Source organism: Dromiciops gliroides, chromosome 2 (genome assembly GCF_019393635.1).
Source record: "Dromiciops gliroides isolate mDroGli1 chromosome 2, mDroGli1.pri, whole genome shotgun sequence".
Lineage (NCBI taxonomy): Eukaryota > Metazoa > Chordata > Mammalia > Microbiotheria > Microbiotheriidae > Dromiciops > Dromiciops gliroides.
Window position 1 is genome coordinate 239258244 of NC_057862.1, and position 18139 is coordinate 239276382.

An 18139-nucleotide genomic window follows, 5' to 3' on the forward strand; every position below is an offset into this window, starting at 1 on the left:
ACGAGATAATTTCTGTTCAGGTTATTCACTGTTTTTTAGCATCTGGCCTTTTCTACTAATCCTGGTATTGTTAAGGTAAACAGCGATGGCCATTTTTATCTTCAGTAAAACAGAATTTTTTTTTCCAGGGGACTGGACCACTCTTTTTGAAGAGATGCTGTGTATTGACAATGGCATTGATGGCTCCCAGGAGTGAGTCTTGTGCTATAAAGGTTAAGTTTTCTGCAGAAGGTTAGCTGGTTTCAGGATGTGCTTCCCCTCCTGGTTTACTTTGCCTGTGGCAGATGGCAGTAATTCCCAAGGTGGTGAGGAAGCAGCTGGAACTGGGAGCACTGCCTGATGCCTTTACTGCCTTGTGGAAATACCCATAGATATTTTTTTTTTTGGGGGGAGGGATGGTCCTACTGCTTTTGAGTTTGCCTTCTTTCCCTTAATTTCTGATTAGAAGACTCTAAGCCTAAGGAAATGATACCTTATAGATATGACAACAGGTGGGGATTTGGAAGAGCAGCGTGATTCTGTGCCCTTGACTTGCCTTAGGTTACAAGTAATTATTTCATATTTTCTGGGCTACTGGTATTTTTCTCATCCATCTTTTTAAAAAACCAAAACAATTATTTTGTTATTCTGAGCTTGATAAACACCAATAAACATGAATGTTTCCATATACAAAGAAAAATGGAAAAAGAGGATTGTGTATGAAAATATAAATCTCATCATATAAAGCTTCTTTTATCTTGATTTCTAGGATGTACTAAATTTTGTATGTTAGTTCCAAAGCTGTCCTATTAATCTGTGTTGCTCTTTTAGCTTCCTATACTCTTTCGTGCATTAAAAAATGCTTTGTTGATTTTTTTTTACCACCACTATCATTAATTCCTCCTCCCACAAAACCCTCCTCATTTAGCAAGTTAGCATATTCAAGCAAAACAAATTCATACATTGACCATATCTGAAGATACATGTCTCATTCTGCACCACTGTTCTATCATCTTTCAGAAGGAGAGTAGTCTACTTCACCATCAGTACTTTGGGGTTGTGATTGTTACATTGGTCAGAGTTCTTAAGTCTTTCAAAGATGTTTTTCTTTACAGTGCAGCAGTCATTGTATAAATTGTTCTGCTTCTGCTCCCTTCATTCTGGATTGGTACATGCAGATCCCAGATTTCTTTGAATCTATTCCTTTTGTGATTTCTTATGGCTCAATAATATGCCATCATATTCATATATCATAATATGTTCAGCCATTTCTCAGTGGGGTTCCTCCTTACTTTCAACTTTCTTGCTATGACAGTGTTGCTAAGAATATTTTTGCACATATGGATCTTTCCCCTCTGTCTTTGATCTCTTTGGGGTGTGTAACGATTGGAATGAAGCCACCTGCTGGAGACTTACTGTAGAAGAGTTCCGCCCATGAAGCGAAGGTCTTTGAGGGCAAGACCAGGAGTCTTTTCTTTGGCATCAGGAAGTGACGTTGGGTAGTGGGAGGAAGAAGGAAGAGACTAGCGCTCTGTCTCGGGCTCTTTCCTCTGGACTCTGGTGGAGAGTGGAGCTAGAAATGTGCTCTCCCTTTAATAGATAGGAATTTAGGCCTTTCTCTCTTTACCAAATTCTTATTCTCCTTAATAAATGCTTAAAAGTCTAATTCTTGCTAAAGCTTATAATTTATTGGCGACCACTCATTAGATATTTTAGACAGTTTAGCTAGAATTTTAGCCCTTAACAGGTGTATACCTAGTAATAGCATGTCTGAGACAGAGAGTATGAATGGATCAGGGATTTTTAGGTGTAGAGTTCCAAGTATTGTATTTTACAACTTCATCTATGGATATTACCATGCCTGACCTCACCATCTCCTACAACAATTGCCATCTTCCCTTTTTTTGTCATCTTCAATAGTCTAGTGACTGTCTTAGAATCTCAGAGTTGTTTTGATTTATGTTTCTGTTATTATTAGTCATTTGAAGCATATTTGCCAATGTTTGTTGATAGCTTGCCTTTCTTCTTTGAGAAATGTCTGTTCATATAATTTGTCCATTTATCAAGTTGGGAATGGCTCTTGTTCTTGTATACAGTAATTAACTATTACTTAGGATTATTCATTTGTATTTTTTCCTTCCTAGTCTTCTGTGTTTAGTAGGTAAAAAACATCATTATTAGGACTTTTTTAGACTCTTCCCCTGATCTCTGTCCCCCCTTTCCTATATTTTGCTATAAGAGGGATTTTGAAGGCAATTTCTAAAAAGTTCCAGTGACACTTATAGCATGTTTTCTTCCCTCATCTCTCCCCAGGGTTTGTGCTAGAAACAGCTTATACCAACTTGTACTAGTTTGAGAGAGACAACTGATTGTTAAATTTTTATTGTGATCATTTACACCTCAGAAATCAGCAAATGCTACAAATCAGGACTTGACTTTATCATTTCATTGTCTAAATAAGGTGATGGAGGACACACAAATACTGCAAATTAATCTTACGAGTGTGGTTTGGGTTGTTACACCCAAGAGAGCTGATTGTTAAACATAAACCAGCAAATTCCTACCCCCACACTATTGACATCCTATTTATATTTCTGTGAAGCATCAACATGGGCTTTTAAACTCAATTCTCTTTAAATTTAGGAGCAGATAATCAATAGGCTTGAAACCAAAGCTTTCCTCTGGTTTCAATGTTGCTTAGCCTTTCCTTGCTCCCACTGGGACTGTATATCCATGTTGCTAAGGATTATGGGAAGTTCTGCTGCCTACAGAAGAGACAGCCTGAGGCTCCCATTGGGACCGAAGAGATAGAAAGGAGGGTGCCCTTTTGAGAAAGGGGTGGGAGGTAGGAATCCACCCAGATCGAAAGATTAAAGTACTGACATCACTGTAGGCATGGCAACAGCAGGACAATCACACTGACACCAAGTGGTGGTCCGAACCCCAAGGGAAGGCCTCGATTCATTGTTTCCTTTTCTGTCTTGGGGCAGGCAGGGCGGGGTGGAGTATGTGTTAGATGGAGAGGGAGAAAGGTGTTGCTTTTCTGTCCTTGTCTGTCTCCTTGTACTAAAAGGAACATGAACTTGATGCTCTCCTTTAGAAATGTTCTTCTAGCTCTATTACCTAGGGTGGCTTTAAATTTTGGAGGGAGGGAAGGAGAAACATTGTAGGTGGGTTGAATGAAAATAGGAGGTTTTTTTAGGGTGGGACTTTGGAGTATCACTTCAGTTTTCCCTGCACTAGCCATACTGTCTGTGCTTCTTATCCTTCATATAACTCCACAGGAGCTCTGACATTATGTCCAGTGACATAATACTTGGAGTTTGTTGTGCCAAGACAATTTGGGATTTGGTACAAATTATGAGTGGCACAAATTTTCAAAGGTACTTCTGTCCAAAACTAATTGGAAGGAAAGGATCAGGAATGAACTCCCAAGGAACCTGTTTGTATAGAAAGGAAACGAAGGTAGCAGTAAGATGAAGTTTACCCACTGAAACATTGCTATGACACTTTGTAGCAGAAGCTATTGTAAGGAAAGCTCATCTTGAACTCAATCCAAGAGTTTTTAGTTACTGAAGTCCTTTTAATGAATGACTGCATTATAAAGGACGGGGACCCTGAGGACAGCATCTGAGGGAGGGTGCAGTGTACCACCAGGACCCAGATAGCATTTCTCTCTCTTTCAGTAAACGTAGAGATAAGCACAGGTTGATTACATCCTGTGTTGTTTGGCTGGGGGAATGTGATGGAACTGGTCTACAAGGCAGGTCACAGGAAACCTGTGACCTGCTACCATTTTGTTTTAGCCTTCAAGCAGTTAAAGTAGCCTCCAAAGGAATGAGATTTTTTTCCTCTTCTGTCCTTAAGCCCTTTCTTCTCATGATCATCATACTTTGATGGATTGTGATCTCATTGATCTGGGTACTACCATAACTAATTCAGAATGTCAAGTACAACTTTGGTTGTTCAGATAGAAATATCAGGAACTGTGTGTGGGGGGCAGGAATAGGTGAAAAGAAGGAATACTCTGATATGTACACTAGATGTTTTGGGGATCATATGTCAAGGATCTCAGAGAAAGGAGAGGGAGCATCATATAAGACTAATGGATAAATAACCAATATAAAGAAATAGTTCTGAAAGAAATTACGAACTATTATTCCATATGAAAATGACCTAAAATACAAACAATAAAGGAAATACAAATCAAAACAAGTGTGAGGCTTTGTCTGAAAGTGATTCCAAGAAGTGAATCTAGCATATTGGCAAAGCTGATGAAAAATGGAATTAGTTAATGGATGGATTGTAGAATGATAGGCATACTAATACACTGTAAACTGGTCAATCCACCCTGGAAAGCAATTTGGAATTATGCTTTAAAAAAGTGACCTAAATGTCCATGTCCTTTAACCCAGAGATCTCACTCCTGGGTGTATATCCTAAGGACATCAAAGACAGAAAAATAAGTTCGATGTATAGCAAAATATTAATTGTAGCAAAAATTGGAAACAAAGTAGATGCCCTTTGGCTGGCAAATGGTTAAACAGATTGTGGTACATGAATGTAAGGGAAAATTACAATACAATAAGAAATGATGATTATAAAGAATTCAGAAAATCATGGGAAGACTTAGATGAAGTGATAGAGGGTGAAGTAAGCTAAACCAGAAAAATAACATACTCAGTGATTATAATAATGTAAATGGGAAAACCCCACCCTTATTGAATGCTGTATAATTATAATAACCTAAGTTTATCCTCAGAGAAGAGATGAGGTAGTGTACCTTCCTCCCTTCACTGGAGAGGTGGGAGACTAGATTGTGGAAATCATGTATACCTTTAGTCTCAGCTGATGTATTAATTAGTTTTTTTAAACTGCTCTCTCTCTCTCTCTCTCTCTCTCTCTCTCTCTCCCTCTCTCTCTCCCTCTCTCCCCCCCCCAAGGGATAGCTTTCTGGATAAAGAGATACATTCAGAGATAAAGTTGATATAAAAAAATATAGAGATTTTGTTGTTGTTGTTAAAGGATAAGTAGGAATCCATGGCCTAAAATTCAGCCTAAGAAAATTGGGAAGCTTTCATGAATGGATTTCTAAAGATAAAAAGAAAAGATTCTGATGAAGATAAGAGGGAGTTGTTTAAAGAGAGTTGTATATATGTAAGGAACTCATTGGTCAAATTAGAATTTAAAAAGGCATGCTCAGAAGATGGAAGGTCAGATAACTGAGGAATGCAAAAGCCCATGGTCCTGTGAGAGTAGTGTCAGGAAGGCTAAAGTTCAGGATAATCACCAAGATCAGCAAAAATAATTTTTATTTTTAGCTATTGAGAAAAAGAAGAGATTGAAAGAAAGAATAATGGGAAAATTATAATGACAAGAAAGTAGAATTGCTCTATGTTTATTTTAAAACATGTATTAATGAAAATCATCTTTGGACTGGAAGGGCCAGAAGGAAGATGGTTAATGGGGACTTGAAGCCCAAGATAATTAGGGTGACAGAGTAAAAGGACACCTTTGATATGAACAAGTCACCAAATCCAGATGAACTGCATTCCAGGGAACTGAAAAAACTGGCACACTGAGATTGTTGAGCCACTATGGAGACCAAGAGAGGTGCTGAATGATTAGAGAAGGAAAAAAATGTCCTAGTTTTTCATAAAAGGAAAGTGTATGGAGACTGCAAATGTATTATCAGTTGTTGTAGCTTGATTTCAACTTCTTTTAAAATTCTAGACCATATAGGATATTTAGTGGACATCTAGAAAAGGAGACAGAGATCACAAAGAACTAACATGGCTTTATCAAGAACAAGTTATGCCAGACTAACCTCATTCCCTTTTTAGACAGGGTTACTAGATAGATAGATCAGTGGAATACTGGATGACTACATTTTAGCAAGACCTGTGACAAATCCCCATGTTTTTTGTGTGAATAAGATGGAGATGTGTGGGCTACAATGGGGATTTGATAGTACCTGTTATGTAGGGCCACCACTGAGAACTACTAATTGCTAAGGTATCCTTAATTTGTGACATCATGGACTGTTCATTACACACTAAAGTCGCCAAAGTTGATCTCTTCAGGGGCTACCTTAGTGTTTTCTTTTAGTACTCTTCTCTGTTCCTAGTATTGTTCTCAGTACTGTCTAGTACTATTTTCTCTCCCTAGATGCTTCTGTATAAGCATTTAGGACTCTCTTCATCTTCATCTTCTCCTCCTCCTCCTCCTCTTTCTCCACCTCCTTCTCCATCACCACCTCATCCTCTTCCTCATCCCTCTCCCTCTCCTTCCCCCTCCTCCCCCTCCTCCTCTCCACCTGCTTTGTTCTTCTGCTTCTCCCTCACCTTACTCTTTTCCTCCTTTCCCCTTCTTTTTCTTCCTTCCCCTTGCTCTTCTTTTTCTTCCTCATCTTCTCTTTCTTCCATTATTTCTTCTTTTTTGTTGCAATTAGAAAGCATTTGTTTTCTATACCTTCTATGTTTCACCCCCTACCTCAAAAAAACAACAACAACAACCAATAAACCCCAACTCCAACCAAACCAAACCAAAACAAACAAAACAAAACCCCCTGATTTCTAGGACATTCTGAGGTCCTCCATCTTGTAGACAATGATTCTCCCCCTTTGTAACCAATATGCATAGTCAAGCAAAACAAATTCCTGCTTTGGCCAGGTCTAAAAAATGCATCTTTTATTCTGCATCTTGAGTTCATGACCTCTCTGTCAAGAGGTGGGTAGCATGCTTCATCATCAGTACTCTGAAATCATGATTGGTCAAAGCATTGAAAAAAGTGCTTGAGTTTTTCAAAGTTGTTTGTTTTTAGAGTATTGTACAAATTGTTCTGTTTCTACTCACTTCATTCTGGATCAGTTCATACAAATCTTCCAAGGTTTCTCTGAGACCATATCTTTTGTCATTTCTTATGGAGCAATAATTTTCTATTATATGAATATGCCATAATTTGTTTAGCCTTTCCCCAATTGATGGGTACCCTTTTAGTTTCCATTTCTTTGCTATGACAAAAATGCTGATATGAATATTTTTGCATGTGTGGGTCTTTTTTTTCTTTTGTACTAAAATTAAAGTAGTGCTATTGATCAGCCAGGGTATTTACAGACTGGTGACTTTTGGGGCATAATTCCATATTATTTTTCATAATGGTTATATCAATCCATAGTTCTAGCATGAATTTCTTGGCTGAGATGGTTTGGCATGAATTGGCCTCTATTTTGGTACTGGGACCCATAACTGAGGGAATTGCCTGGCTCCATGGGTAGGTGCAGGGTGATTATATAGTTTCCAAAGTAGTCTTTCATTGAGGTGTCATTTTAGTTGTGTCCAACCTCATTTGGAGTTCCATTGGTAAAGATACTAGAGTGATTTGCCCTTATCTTCTCCAGCCCATTTTATAGATAAAGAACTTAGGCAAACAGGGTGAAGTGACTTGAACAGGGTCACCCAGCTAGTAAGTGGCTAAGGCCAGATTTGAACTCAGGAAGATGAGTATTCCTGATGCCAGGCCTGGAGCTCTATCCACTGTACTACTTAGCTAATAGTACCTCCCTTATAGACCCCCAACAGTTCTTAGTAGTTTTTTTGGGGGGTGCTGTTCCTATAAGCCATGATAGCTACAATGTCAGGCTAGCGACATTTGGGTCAGCTTAATATAGTTCATAGGCCTTCCAACCACTGTATTGTTGGTTGCTGCCTTTGTAGTATTCATTTCAACCTAAGTGCAAAGACCTTTCCTTTCTGCTCTTGGGAAGTTCTTAGGAAGTTCACATAAATATACTCTGCACTCTAAGTGCCAACAAATCATGGCTAAACCAAAGGACCACAAAGAGATGCATGGTAGATCTAAGCAGGTTGTAAAAAACCTTTACTTATATGCAAAAGGCGACATGAATGTGTTATGCAAAGAGAAGCAGACTGTTTGCCATCGTTGCCTATATTTAAATAGGGTTTATGGTTACAAAGCCCTTTTTGGATATTTTATCTCAATTAAAAGAGTAGCTAACATTTATATAGCTCTTTAAAGATTACAAAACACTTTGTTTTTTTCATCATAAGTCTGTGAACTAGATAATGTAAGTATTATCAACCACATTTTTCAGAGGATACAAACTCAGAGGTTAAGTGATTTTTTCTCTATGTTCTACTCAATCAGTAAGGATTTATTAAGTGTTTACTATGTGCCAGGCACTGTGCTAAGCTCTAGAGATACAAAGGAATGCATCTGCCCCACCCCCAACCCACTCCCTGCTTTCCAGGAGGGTGCATTCTAATGGGGTGGGGGGGGCGTGGGGGAGGGGAGGGAGAAGCAACATATAAATAACCAGACACATACAAGATATTTGCTGTGGTGAAGGCACTATCAGATGGGGGTTGGGGTGGGAGTGAGGAGGAAAGGTCTCCTGCAGAAGGTGAAATTTCAGCTTGAATCTTGAAGGGAGACTGAGAGACAGAGGTGAGGAGAGAGATCATTCCAGGCTTGTAAGGGTGCAGTGGAGACGGACTATAGTGTGAGAGGACCAGCCAATAGGCTGGTGGTATTGGACTGTACAGTTTGAGGGGTGAAGCATAAGACTAGTAAGCAATACAAGAAAGGACCATGTTATAAACAACTTTAAATACCAAGCAGAGGATTTTATATTTGCTCCTACAAGTTATTGGGAATCACTGGTGCTTATTGAGTAAAGAGGAAGGGATAACTTGGTTAGCTTTAGGAAAATCACTTTGGTTCCACAATCAGTAAAGGATAGAACTAGGGCACTTGAGTCTGGGTCATTTGACAGGAAGTTTCCCATGTCTGGAAGGGTCTCCCTATCTACTTTTTTTATCACTCACTTTATTTTATTATTTTATTTATTTTTTTGTGGGACAATGAAGGTTAAGTGACACGCCCAAGATCACACAACTAGTAAGTGTCAAGTGTCTGAGGCCAGATTTTGAACTCAGGCTCTCCTGAATCCAGGGTCGGTGCATTATCCACTGTACCATCTAGCTGCCCCTCCCTATATACTTTTTCTGCTGAAATCTCTCTTTTCTTTCAAGGTCTAACTCAGATGGTACCTCTTCAATGAAGCCTTCTTAAAGTCTTCCTGATCAGAAATGATCCTTCTTTTCCCAAGCCTCTCATGACATGAGATTTGTTCTACGCACTTACCATACCCTAATTTGTATTATAGTTGTATGGTCAAATATCTGTTATTCCCCTTACTAGATTCTTAAGTCCTTGGGAGTAGAAACTACTGATTCTCACCTTTAGACCCCCTGTAGAGCCTATCCCATTTTCTCATACAAAGGAAGCATTTTGTTTTATTAAGGCAGAATTTGATTTAGTATAAAGAAACATTTCCTGGTAGTTAGAGCTGTATGAAATTGGAATGGACTGCCTCAAGAGACAGTGAGTTACTCATCACCAGAGGTACTCAAGAAAACATAGGTTGATTCCTGGAGCTCAGGGACATTATAGAAAAGATTCCTGTCCATGTATAGGTTGGGCTTTGTGCATAGTCTTTGACTTTTCTTTTAACTCTGAACTTCTAAGAACAGAAAAAGCCCATTGCAGGGTTCATAAGATAATATTGGCGAATCCTTGATTAACCAATCACCTTTTCTAGGGGAATGTGAAGAAGGTCAACTAATAGCTTGTTAGAACCTAGTTACAGTCTTCCTTTTCTTTGTTAGCAGTCAGTGAGCTTCAGGGAAAATTTTGGGGCTTGAGGGCAGGGAAGAGAATTTCAAGGCTGTAAAAACTATGCTGAATATCCTCTGCTTCTTTTTCTTCCTTCTACCCACTCTACCTTCACCCTGTGATTGTTATCAATCAGCATGCATTCATTGAGATCCTACCATGCACTCAGCCCTCTAATAATTAATCTCTGTGAGGGGGACACAAGAAGAGCTTCAGATTTGGCTCATGTCCTGGAAAAGCTTTTCCACATAGGTGAGTCAATAAGAACAATGCAGGAAGTCATTAGGGAACCATGTAGGATTGTATAGAATTAATGCTTAATTTAGTAGCATAGATTATAAATGTTATGGGAAAGAGGATGGAGTGGAGAGTAGGTAGGACCAGATTTAGCTGGATTTTAAAGAATAGCCCAGATTTAGATAAGTGGAGGGGGAAAAGTAAAATTCACATAAATAGGACTAAGCATGGTGTATTTGGAACATGTGAGGAGATCCATCTGCCCGATCATTGAGGAATAGGTAGGATAGAAGCTCCAGATTATCTGCCATTTGTCCTTTAAAGTGGAATATATGGTATCACATGGCTGAAAGGGACTTTAGAGATCATCTTCATTTTAAAAATGAGGCAAACCAAGAAAGGTTAAATAACTTGCCCAAGGTCACGTAATAATAAATAGTAGAGCCAGAATCTGATTTGATATCGTTCCCACCATACCCTGCTGTCTCTCATAGAAACCACCACATTTGGATATAACTAAGGAACCAGCCAAGGAAATGGAGGCAGACAGAGGTTAAGTAAGTAACTTGCTCAGGATCTCATAGCTAGTAAGTGAGGTTGGATTTGAACTCAGGGCCAGCATTCTATTGTGCCACCTAACCTTGGCTCCTTTCAGTCAGGGTCTACCAGAGTCTGTTCTAGTGTGTTATTTTAAAATTAAATTAAATTTTTTTTTTGCTGGGCAATGAGGGTTAAGTGACTTGCCCAGGGTCACACAGCTAGTGTCAAGTGTCTGAGGCCAGATTTGAACTCAGGTCCTCTTGAATGCAGGGCCAGTGCTTTATCCACTGTGCCACCTAGCTGCCCTAGTGTGTTATACTTAACTGATGTGTTGCTTTTGGTAAAAAAGTCTGGAGTCCACTTTTAATCCCTCTTTCTCAGTTTTTTCTGCAAAGTAAACCATTTAGCAAATGCTTCTACACTTAACTAGACTATTTCCTCATAAGCTAAACCATTATAATATCTGCTAATTGCCTTGTACCCTTAAAGAAATAGGAAACTTTAGCAAAGCAAGGGGCAAGAAGAGGAACTTTTAGTTTACTGAGTGCTATAGGAGAGCATAGTAGCAGTAGTTAGACCCCAATTATAGTACTTTCACTTTAAAAAAATTATTTTCCTTTTAAATCCTGTATATAACTTCCTTTGCATGCATTTGTTTGCATGTTCTCTCCTGCATTAGAGAGTGAGCTCCTCAAGGGCAGGGCCTGTCTTTTTCCTCTTTTTGTATCCCTACCACTTAGCACAGTGTCTAGCATATGCAGTTGTCCAGTTGTGTTCCTGACTCTATGTAACTTTATGGACATTGTCTGTGGGGTTTTCTTTTTTTTGTTTGTTTTTGTTTTTGTTTTTGTAGGGCAATGAGGGTTAAGTGACTTGCCTAAGGTCACACAGCTAGTAAGTGTCAAGTGTCTGAGGCCGGATTTGAACTCAGGTCCTCCTGAATCCAAGGCCAGTGCTTTATCTACTGTGCCACCTAGCCACCCCGTCTGTGGGGTTTTCTTGCAAAGATATTGGAGTGGTTTGTCATTTCCTTCTCCAATGTGTCTCCATTTTACAGATGAGGAGTTGATCCAAATAGGGGTTAAATGACTTGCCCAAGGTCACAAAGGTAATAGATGTCTGAGGCTGGATTTCAACTCGGATCTTCCCGACTCCATGCCTGATGCTCTATCCATTGAACCATCTAGTTGCTGCATTATATCTATCTATAGATATGTGTATAAGCATGTATGGCACACACATGTTAACACACGTGCATATATACACACATGCATGTACATATGTTTGTGTGTGTATACACGTATATGTGAGAGTCCTGGCAAGAGGTGATAAAAGTCTGATCTCTCTACTACTCTGTTGCCTCTACTAGACTATAGACATACATGTCCTTTAGATATTGGTTTGGTGGACATATGTACATATGTTTATGTATACACACTATACATAATAAAATATAGAAGGGTTGAAGGATCTGTGATTTCCTTAGCATGGGGAACTCCTAGTGTGGAAACTTCCTCCACAAAAGATTTAATATTTAATCCTAGGGATTTTCTTGAGGCATATAGACTTTAAGAACTCAGGGGAGGGGCAGCTAGGTGGCGAAGTGGATAGAGCACCAGCCCTGGAGTCAGGAGGACCTGAGTTCAAATCTGGCCTCAGACACTTAACACTTACTAGCTGTGTGACCCTAGGCAAGTCACTTAACCCCAATTGCCTCGCAAAAATAAATAAATAAATAAACATAGCCTAAGTTTAAAAAAAAAAAAAGAACTCAGGGGACTAGCTAGTACTTACCCGAGTAGAATTTTAATTCAGTTCTTTATTAATTTATTCAATAAACATTTATTAAGTTCCTGCTCTTTGCCAGGTGCAGTTAGTTGCCGGGTAAGCAGCAAGGTGGCACAGTGGATAGAGTACTGGACTTAGAATCAGGAAGACTTGTCTTCATGAGTTCAAATTCAGTCTCAGACACTTACTAGCTGTGTAACCCTGGGTGAGTCACTTAACCCAGTTTCCTCATCTGTAAAATGAGCTGGAGAAGGAAATGGCAAACCATTCCAGTATCTTTGCCAAGAAGACCCCAAATAGAGTTATGGAGAGTCAGATATGTCTGAAAATGACTAGGTGCTGGGAATATAAAGAAATATAAAGGAAAAAAGTATTTGCCCTCAATGAGTTTCCATTCTCTTGGAAGAAACAATACTGTATGTATCCATATATATTAATACAGAATGCATGCATAGTAATTTCTTTGGGGGAACTAACAATTGGGGAAGAAGAGGAAGAAGAAATAAAAAAGTTCTGTGTAGGAGGTGGCTCTAGAACTGAACTTTGAAGTTGGGGATTCTAAGAGGTAGTGATGAGGAAGGAGTTCTAGGTGTGGAGTGAGAGGTGGAAACAGCCTAGGCAGAGGCACAGATTGGGGAATGCCAGTTATGAAGAACAGAACATTTGTATGGAATGTAGCATGTATGTGTAATGAACCTAAACTGTTGGGTTGGAACCATGTTGTGAAGGTCTTTAAATGCCAAACAGAGGAGTTTATATTTTTACCTAATGGCAATAGAGAGCCTTATGGAGGTCCTTGAGCAAGCTCAGACATTTTCAGACCTGAGCTGTATGAAGATTTCTTTGGCAGCTGTATGGAACATGGATTGGGGTTTGGAAAACTTGAGTCAGGGAGACCAATTAGGAGTTGGCTGTGGGAGGCCTGGCAAGAGGTGATGAAAGTCTGATCTATCTCCTCTCTGATGCCTCTACTAGGCTACAGACATACATGTCCTCTACATATTGGTTTGGTCAACCTAATAGAAGTAAGAATAGAGAATTCAATGTTATTAATGGAGAAAATGTTTAGTGGATTTGGATTGGATAGGATTTAGGTGCTTGCACAGGTCTATAATTCCTGCTGCCCAGGATGGGAGGGCTGGCAGGTCTCTTGAGGTTGGGAGTTCTGTGCTTCAGTGGGCTAAGCAGATAGGGTGGTGATGGGGATGGAGACCAAAAATCCAGAGCTAATCAGAAGTGGGATGAGGTGATGCGTAGTCTCTGCACTTACCAGCCTTGGTAAGGTGGGGAGATCCAATTTTTTTGATGTTTTCTATTTTTTTCTCAGTAAATACTCCTTTATATAGTTTTGAGTTCCAAATTTTATCCCTCCTTCGCTCCCTCCCTGAGGCGGTAAACAGATATAGGTTATACATGTGTAATTATGTAAAACATTGCCATATTAGTAATTTTGTATAAGAAACCTTGAATAAAAGAAAAATAATGAAAGAAAGTGAAAAATAGCATGCTTCAGACTGTGTTCAAACAATATGAGGTCTTTTTTTGGAGGTGGATAGTATACTTCATCATTAGTCCTTTGGGATTGTCTTGGATCATTGTATTGCTGAGAATAGTTAAGTCATTCATAGTTCTTCATTGAACAATATTGCTGTCACTGTGCATAATGTTCTCTTGGTTCTGCTCACTTCACTATACATCAGTTCATGCAAGTCTTTCCAGGCCTTTCTGAAAGAGATCCAATTTTTAAACAACAACCACAACAACTACCATCAGTATTTCAGAGTTCTGTTCCAAAGTTTTGAAGGAATAACCTGTGGATACAGATTGTCCTTATTTAATGAAAATTCCTGTGTAACTATGTCTCTTTTCAGCTCTTTACTTAGCTCTTCAGGGTGAGAGAATCTGGTAGGTTATGGATCCCATATTCCCAGTGAGTGATATGGAGCTGAAACAGGCTCATGACCACTTTGTGATCATGGAAGCACATCCATTACATGGTACTAGATTGGTGATTCACTGGCTTTTTCACTACATGGCCCTTCTGTGAGCTCATCTATCACTGAATGACCTTCTCTAGAACAACTCCTTTGTTGTCCTCTGTCTGGAGGTCATAATGTATCACAAAGAAGTGAGAGAAAGGAGAACCTAACAGGAGGCACCCAGGAAGTCAAAGAGACCAATTTATTCCATAGTTAATTTCATTGGTGTGTCATGGCTCACCCCATTCATTTAGACCATAGCTAGAGTATCCCTAAAGTGCAGAGCATCTGAGGGATTGTGCGGTTCCGCTCACTTGCTTTGCCATAGCAGTTACTTAGGGAAATAATTATGGGAGAAAAGGGAAAAAGAAAGTAGTTAGTGCTTTAAAAACAAACAAAAAGGGGGCAGCTATGTGGCGCAGTGGATAAAGCACTGGCCTTGGATTCAGGAGGACCTGAGTTCAAATCTGACCTCAGACACTTGACACTTACTAGCTGTGTGACCCTGGGCAAGTCACTTAACCCTCATTGCCCCGCAAAACAAACAAACAAACAAAAACCCCTAACAAAAAACAAACCTGAGGGTCAAATACATACAGACTACCCTTCATTAACTTCAGACAACTTCAATCAATCAATAAATGTTTTTATTAAGTGCCTTCTATGTGCCAGGAACTGTGCTAATTAATCCCTGGGGATACAAAAAGAGGCAAAAGAAAGTCCCTGTTCTCAAGGAGTTTACAATCTAATAGAGAGACTCCATGCAAACAAATATATATAGAGAGCAAGATATAGAATAAATATACAGTATACAATATACAAAATAAATAGGAAGTAATTAACAAAATGGACGTACTAGAATTAAAAGGGGTTGAGGAAAGCTTCCAGTAGAAAAATGGAATTTTATTTGGGACCTAAAGGAAGACAGGAGGATCAGTAGGTAAAGGAGGGACAGCATTCCAGGCATGAGGGACAGCCAGAGAAAATACTGGGGGATGAGAGAAGGAATGTCGTGTTTGTGGAATAGCCAGGAGGCCAGTGTCACTGGATTGAAGAGTATGTGTCAGGGAATAAGATGTAAGAAGACTGGAAAAGTAGGAGGGTAGGTTATGAAGGGCTTTGAATGTCAAACAGAACATGTTGTATTTGTGTCTAGAAGCAATAGGGAGCCACTGGAGTTTATTGAGTAGAGGTCTGACATGATTTAACCTGTGTTTTAGGAAAATCATTTTAATAGTTGAATAAAGGGTGGATTAGAGTGGGGAAAGACTCGAGGCAGGTAGACCCACCAGCAGGCTATTTCAATAATCCAGGTATGAAGTGAGAAGGGTCTATACCAAAATAGTGACAGTGTCAGAGGAGAGATGGGGGGGCATATTCAAGACGTGTTGTGAAGGTGAAATCCAAAGGTTTTGGCAACAGATTGGATATAAGGGGTGAGAGACAGTGAGGAATCCAGGATGACTCCTAGGTTGTGAGCCTGGGGGACTGGGAGGATGGTGTTGCCTTCTAAAGTAATAGGGAAGGTAGGAGAGGAGGGGCAGGGTGTAGAGTGAAAGATAAGGAATGGATAAAAAAAGATAAAATTTCTGTCATTTTATAACTTCTGTTGTCCTTCAAGGCTTCCCCTAATTATCTTGCTTAGATACAAAGGATGGGGTTGGGGTTAGATTCTAGAGCACAATCACATTAATGCCCTCTTCCCTGCTTCCTTAAAAAGGCCCCTGCTTGCTCTTTTTGTGGTGGCAAAGAATTGGAAATTGAAGGGATGCCCATCAATTAGGGAATGACTGAACAAGTTTTGGTATATGATTGTGATGGAATACTATTGTGTTATACAGAATGATGAGCAGGATGGTTGCAGAAAAAACTTGGGAAAACTTCTATGAACTGATGCAAAGTTAAGTGAGCAGCTCCAGAAAATTGTTGTACAAAATAATAGCAATATTGTAATGATGATCAACCATGAAAGACTCTGATCAAGACAATAATCCAAAACAATCCAAAGGACCCACAGTGAAAAATGCTATCTACTTCCAGAGAGAGAACTGATCAACTCTGAGGGGAGATTGAAGCATACTTTTTTCACTTTCTCTTAAATTTTAAAAATTATTTTTGTTTTTGTGTATCTTTTCTTTTGTAATATGGCTAATATGGAAATTTGTTTTGCATGACTTTACATGAATTGATATAATATTCTCAAGGGGTGGGGGAGGTGAGGGAGGGGGAGAGAAGTTGGAACTCAGAATTTTAAATAATGAATGTTAAAAATTTTAAAAAATGTAATTTGGAAATATTTAATGAAATTAATTAAAACATATTTAAAAAAAGATGCCCCATGCATATAACCTGTAGTCAGGAGCGCCTAAGCCTTTTGATTGTATTAGAATTTCTAAGCTTGAGAAACTGAACTGAAGTTTGAGGTCCATTCCTGGCTAGGTTCCAGATGATCTTTATAGTTTCCTTTATGCTTTGGTCAGGCTTGCTAAATTGTTGGACTAGCTTTTTTTTTTTTTTTTTTTTTTTAGTGAGGCAATTGGGGTTAAGTGACTTGCCCAGGGTCACACAGCTAGTAAGTGTTAAGTGTCTGAGGCTGGATTTGAACTCAGGTACTCCCGACTCCAAGGCCAGTGCTCTATCCACTGCGCCACCTAGCTGCCCCAGGCTTGCTAAATTGTAAAGAGTCAGGAAGCACCATCTGAAGGAGCTCTAGCCATCAGAGACCTGAACTTCAGCAGCTGGCTTGGGAAAAAGCGACAGGATCCGTGCTTTCTCATGATATCTTAAGTGCTTTTCTTTTCTTTGTAAACATTTACACATGGTGAAGAGGTATTATGGCAAAGAGATATTGAAGAACAACAAAACTTTGTTTTTTTTTTAAACTTTGTTTTTTTTTAAGTGAAATTTTATTTTTTGTAATTAACAAGCATTTGCTTTCTCTCCCTCCCACACTTCCCTTTCCCCCATTGAAATGGAAAAAAAAAAAGAAAAACAAAACTCTTGTAAGAAATATGCATAGACAAGCAAAATAGATTCCCACATGGTCCGTGTCCAAAAAATGTATGTCTCAATCTGCAACCTGAGTCCATCATCTCTCTGTCAGGAGGTACTTAGCATGTTTCCTTATTGGTACTCTGGATTCCTGAATGGTCATTGCATTGATCAGAGTTCTTAAGTCATTTAGAGTTGTTCATTTTTACGATGATAAAATCACTTTGGAGAAAATAAACAGGAAGAATGCTGTGACTACTTTTCTTTTAATTAATCTCTCTATGCCAGACTGAAAATATGTTTATAACCATCTTTAAAGAAAGCATAAAATTGGGGTTAATTTTACCTTCAAAGAAATTTTAAAATTGGAGTTATGTCTGTTATAATTTCAAATCTGAATGAAAGTTTTTGAAGTCAATAAAAGCTTTTGTAACCCAATACTTGGGTTTGAATCTAGATTCTGCTCTGTCCTACTGTTCTGTTGTGACCTTGGACTGCTTATTTTACCTCTGGGCTCAATTTCCTCATCTATGAACAGAGGAGGTTGGATATTATGACCTTCCACCTTTTAATCCTGTGACAATTTATGGGGGAATGCAAGAAAGAGGAAATTTTAGGTATCAATTGGATTGGATGATTTTCTAATGTCGAAATCCTATGGAACGGGGCAGCTAGGTGGCACAGTGGATGGAGCACCAGCCCTGGAGTCAGGAGTACCTGAGTTCAAATCCGGCCTCAGAAACTTAACACTTACTAGCTGTGTGACCCTGGGCAAGTCACTTAACCCCAACTGCCTCACTAAAAAAAAAAAAAAAGAGAAATCCTATGGAACTTCCTGGGGGACCTTAGGCAAGTTGTTCTCCCCGCCCCCCCCCCCCCCCCGCTCCCCTTTGGATCTCAGTTTCCTCAGGGTTTTGGACTAGATGAT

At 39.2% G+C, this 18139-nt stretch overlaps 1 protein-coding gene across 3 annotated transcripts in view; it reads left to right on the plus strand.

Annotated features, from left to right (window-relative positions):
• DPF3 (double PHD fingers 3) overlaps window positions 1–18139 on the plus strand; it is a 413835-nt gene that overhangs the window by 64930 nt on the left and 330766 nt on the right. For 2 of the 3 annotated variants that reach the window (XM_043989942.1, XM_043989943.1), the window contains exon 2: window positions 129–192. The exons of the other annotated variant lie outside the window; for it this stretch is intronic. In XM_043989942.1, coding sequence (XP_043845877.1) covers window positions 155–192 — 38 coding nt within the window. In that variant the 5' untranslated portion in view covers window positions 129–154. The remainder of the gene's footprint in view (window positions 1–128; window positions 193–18139) is intronic. 3 annotated transcript variants of the gene reach the window in all.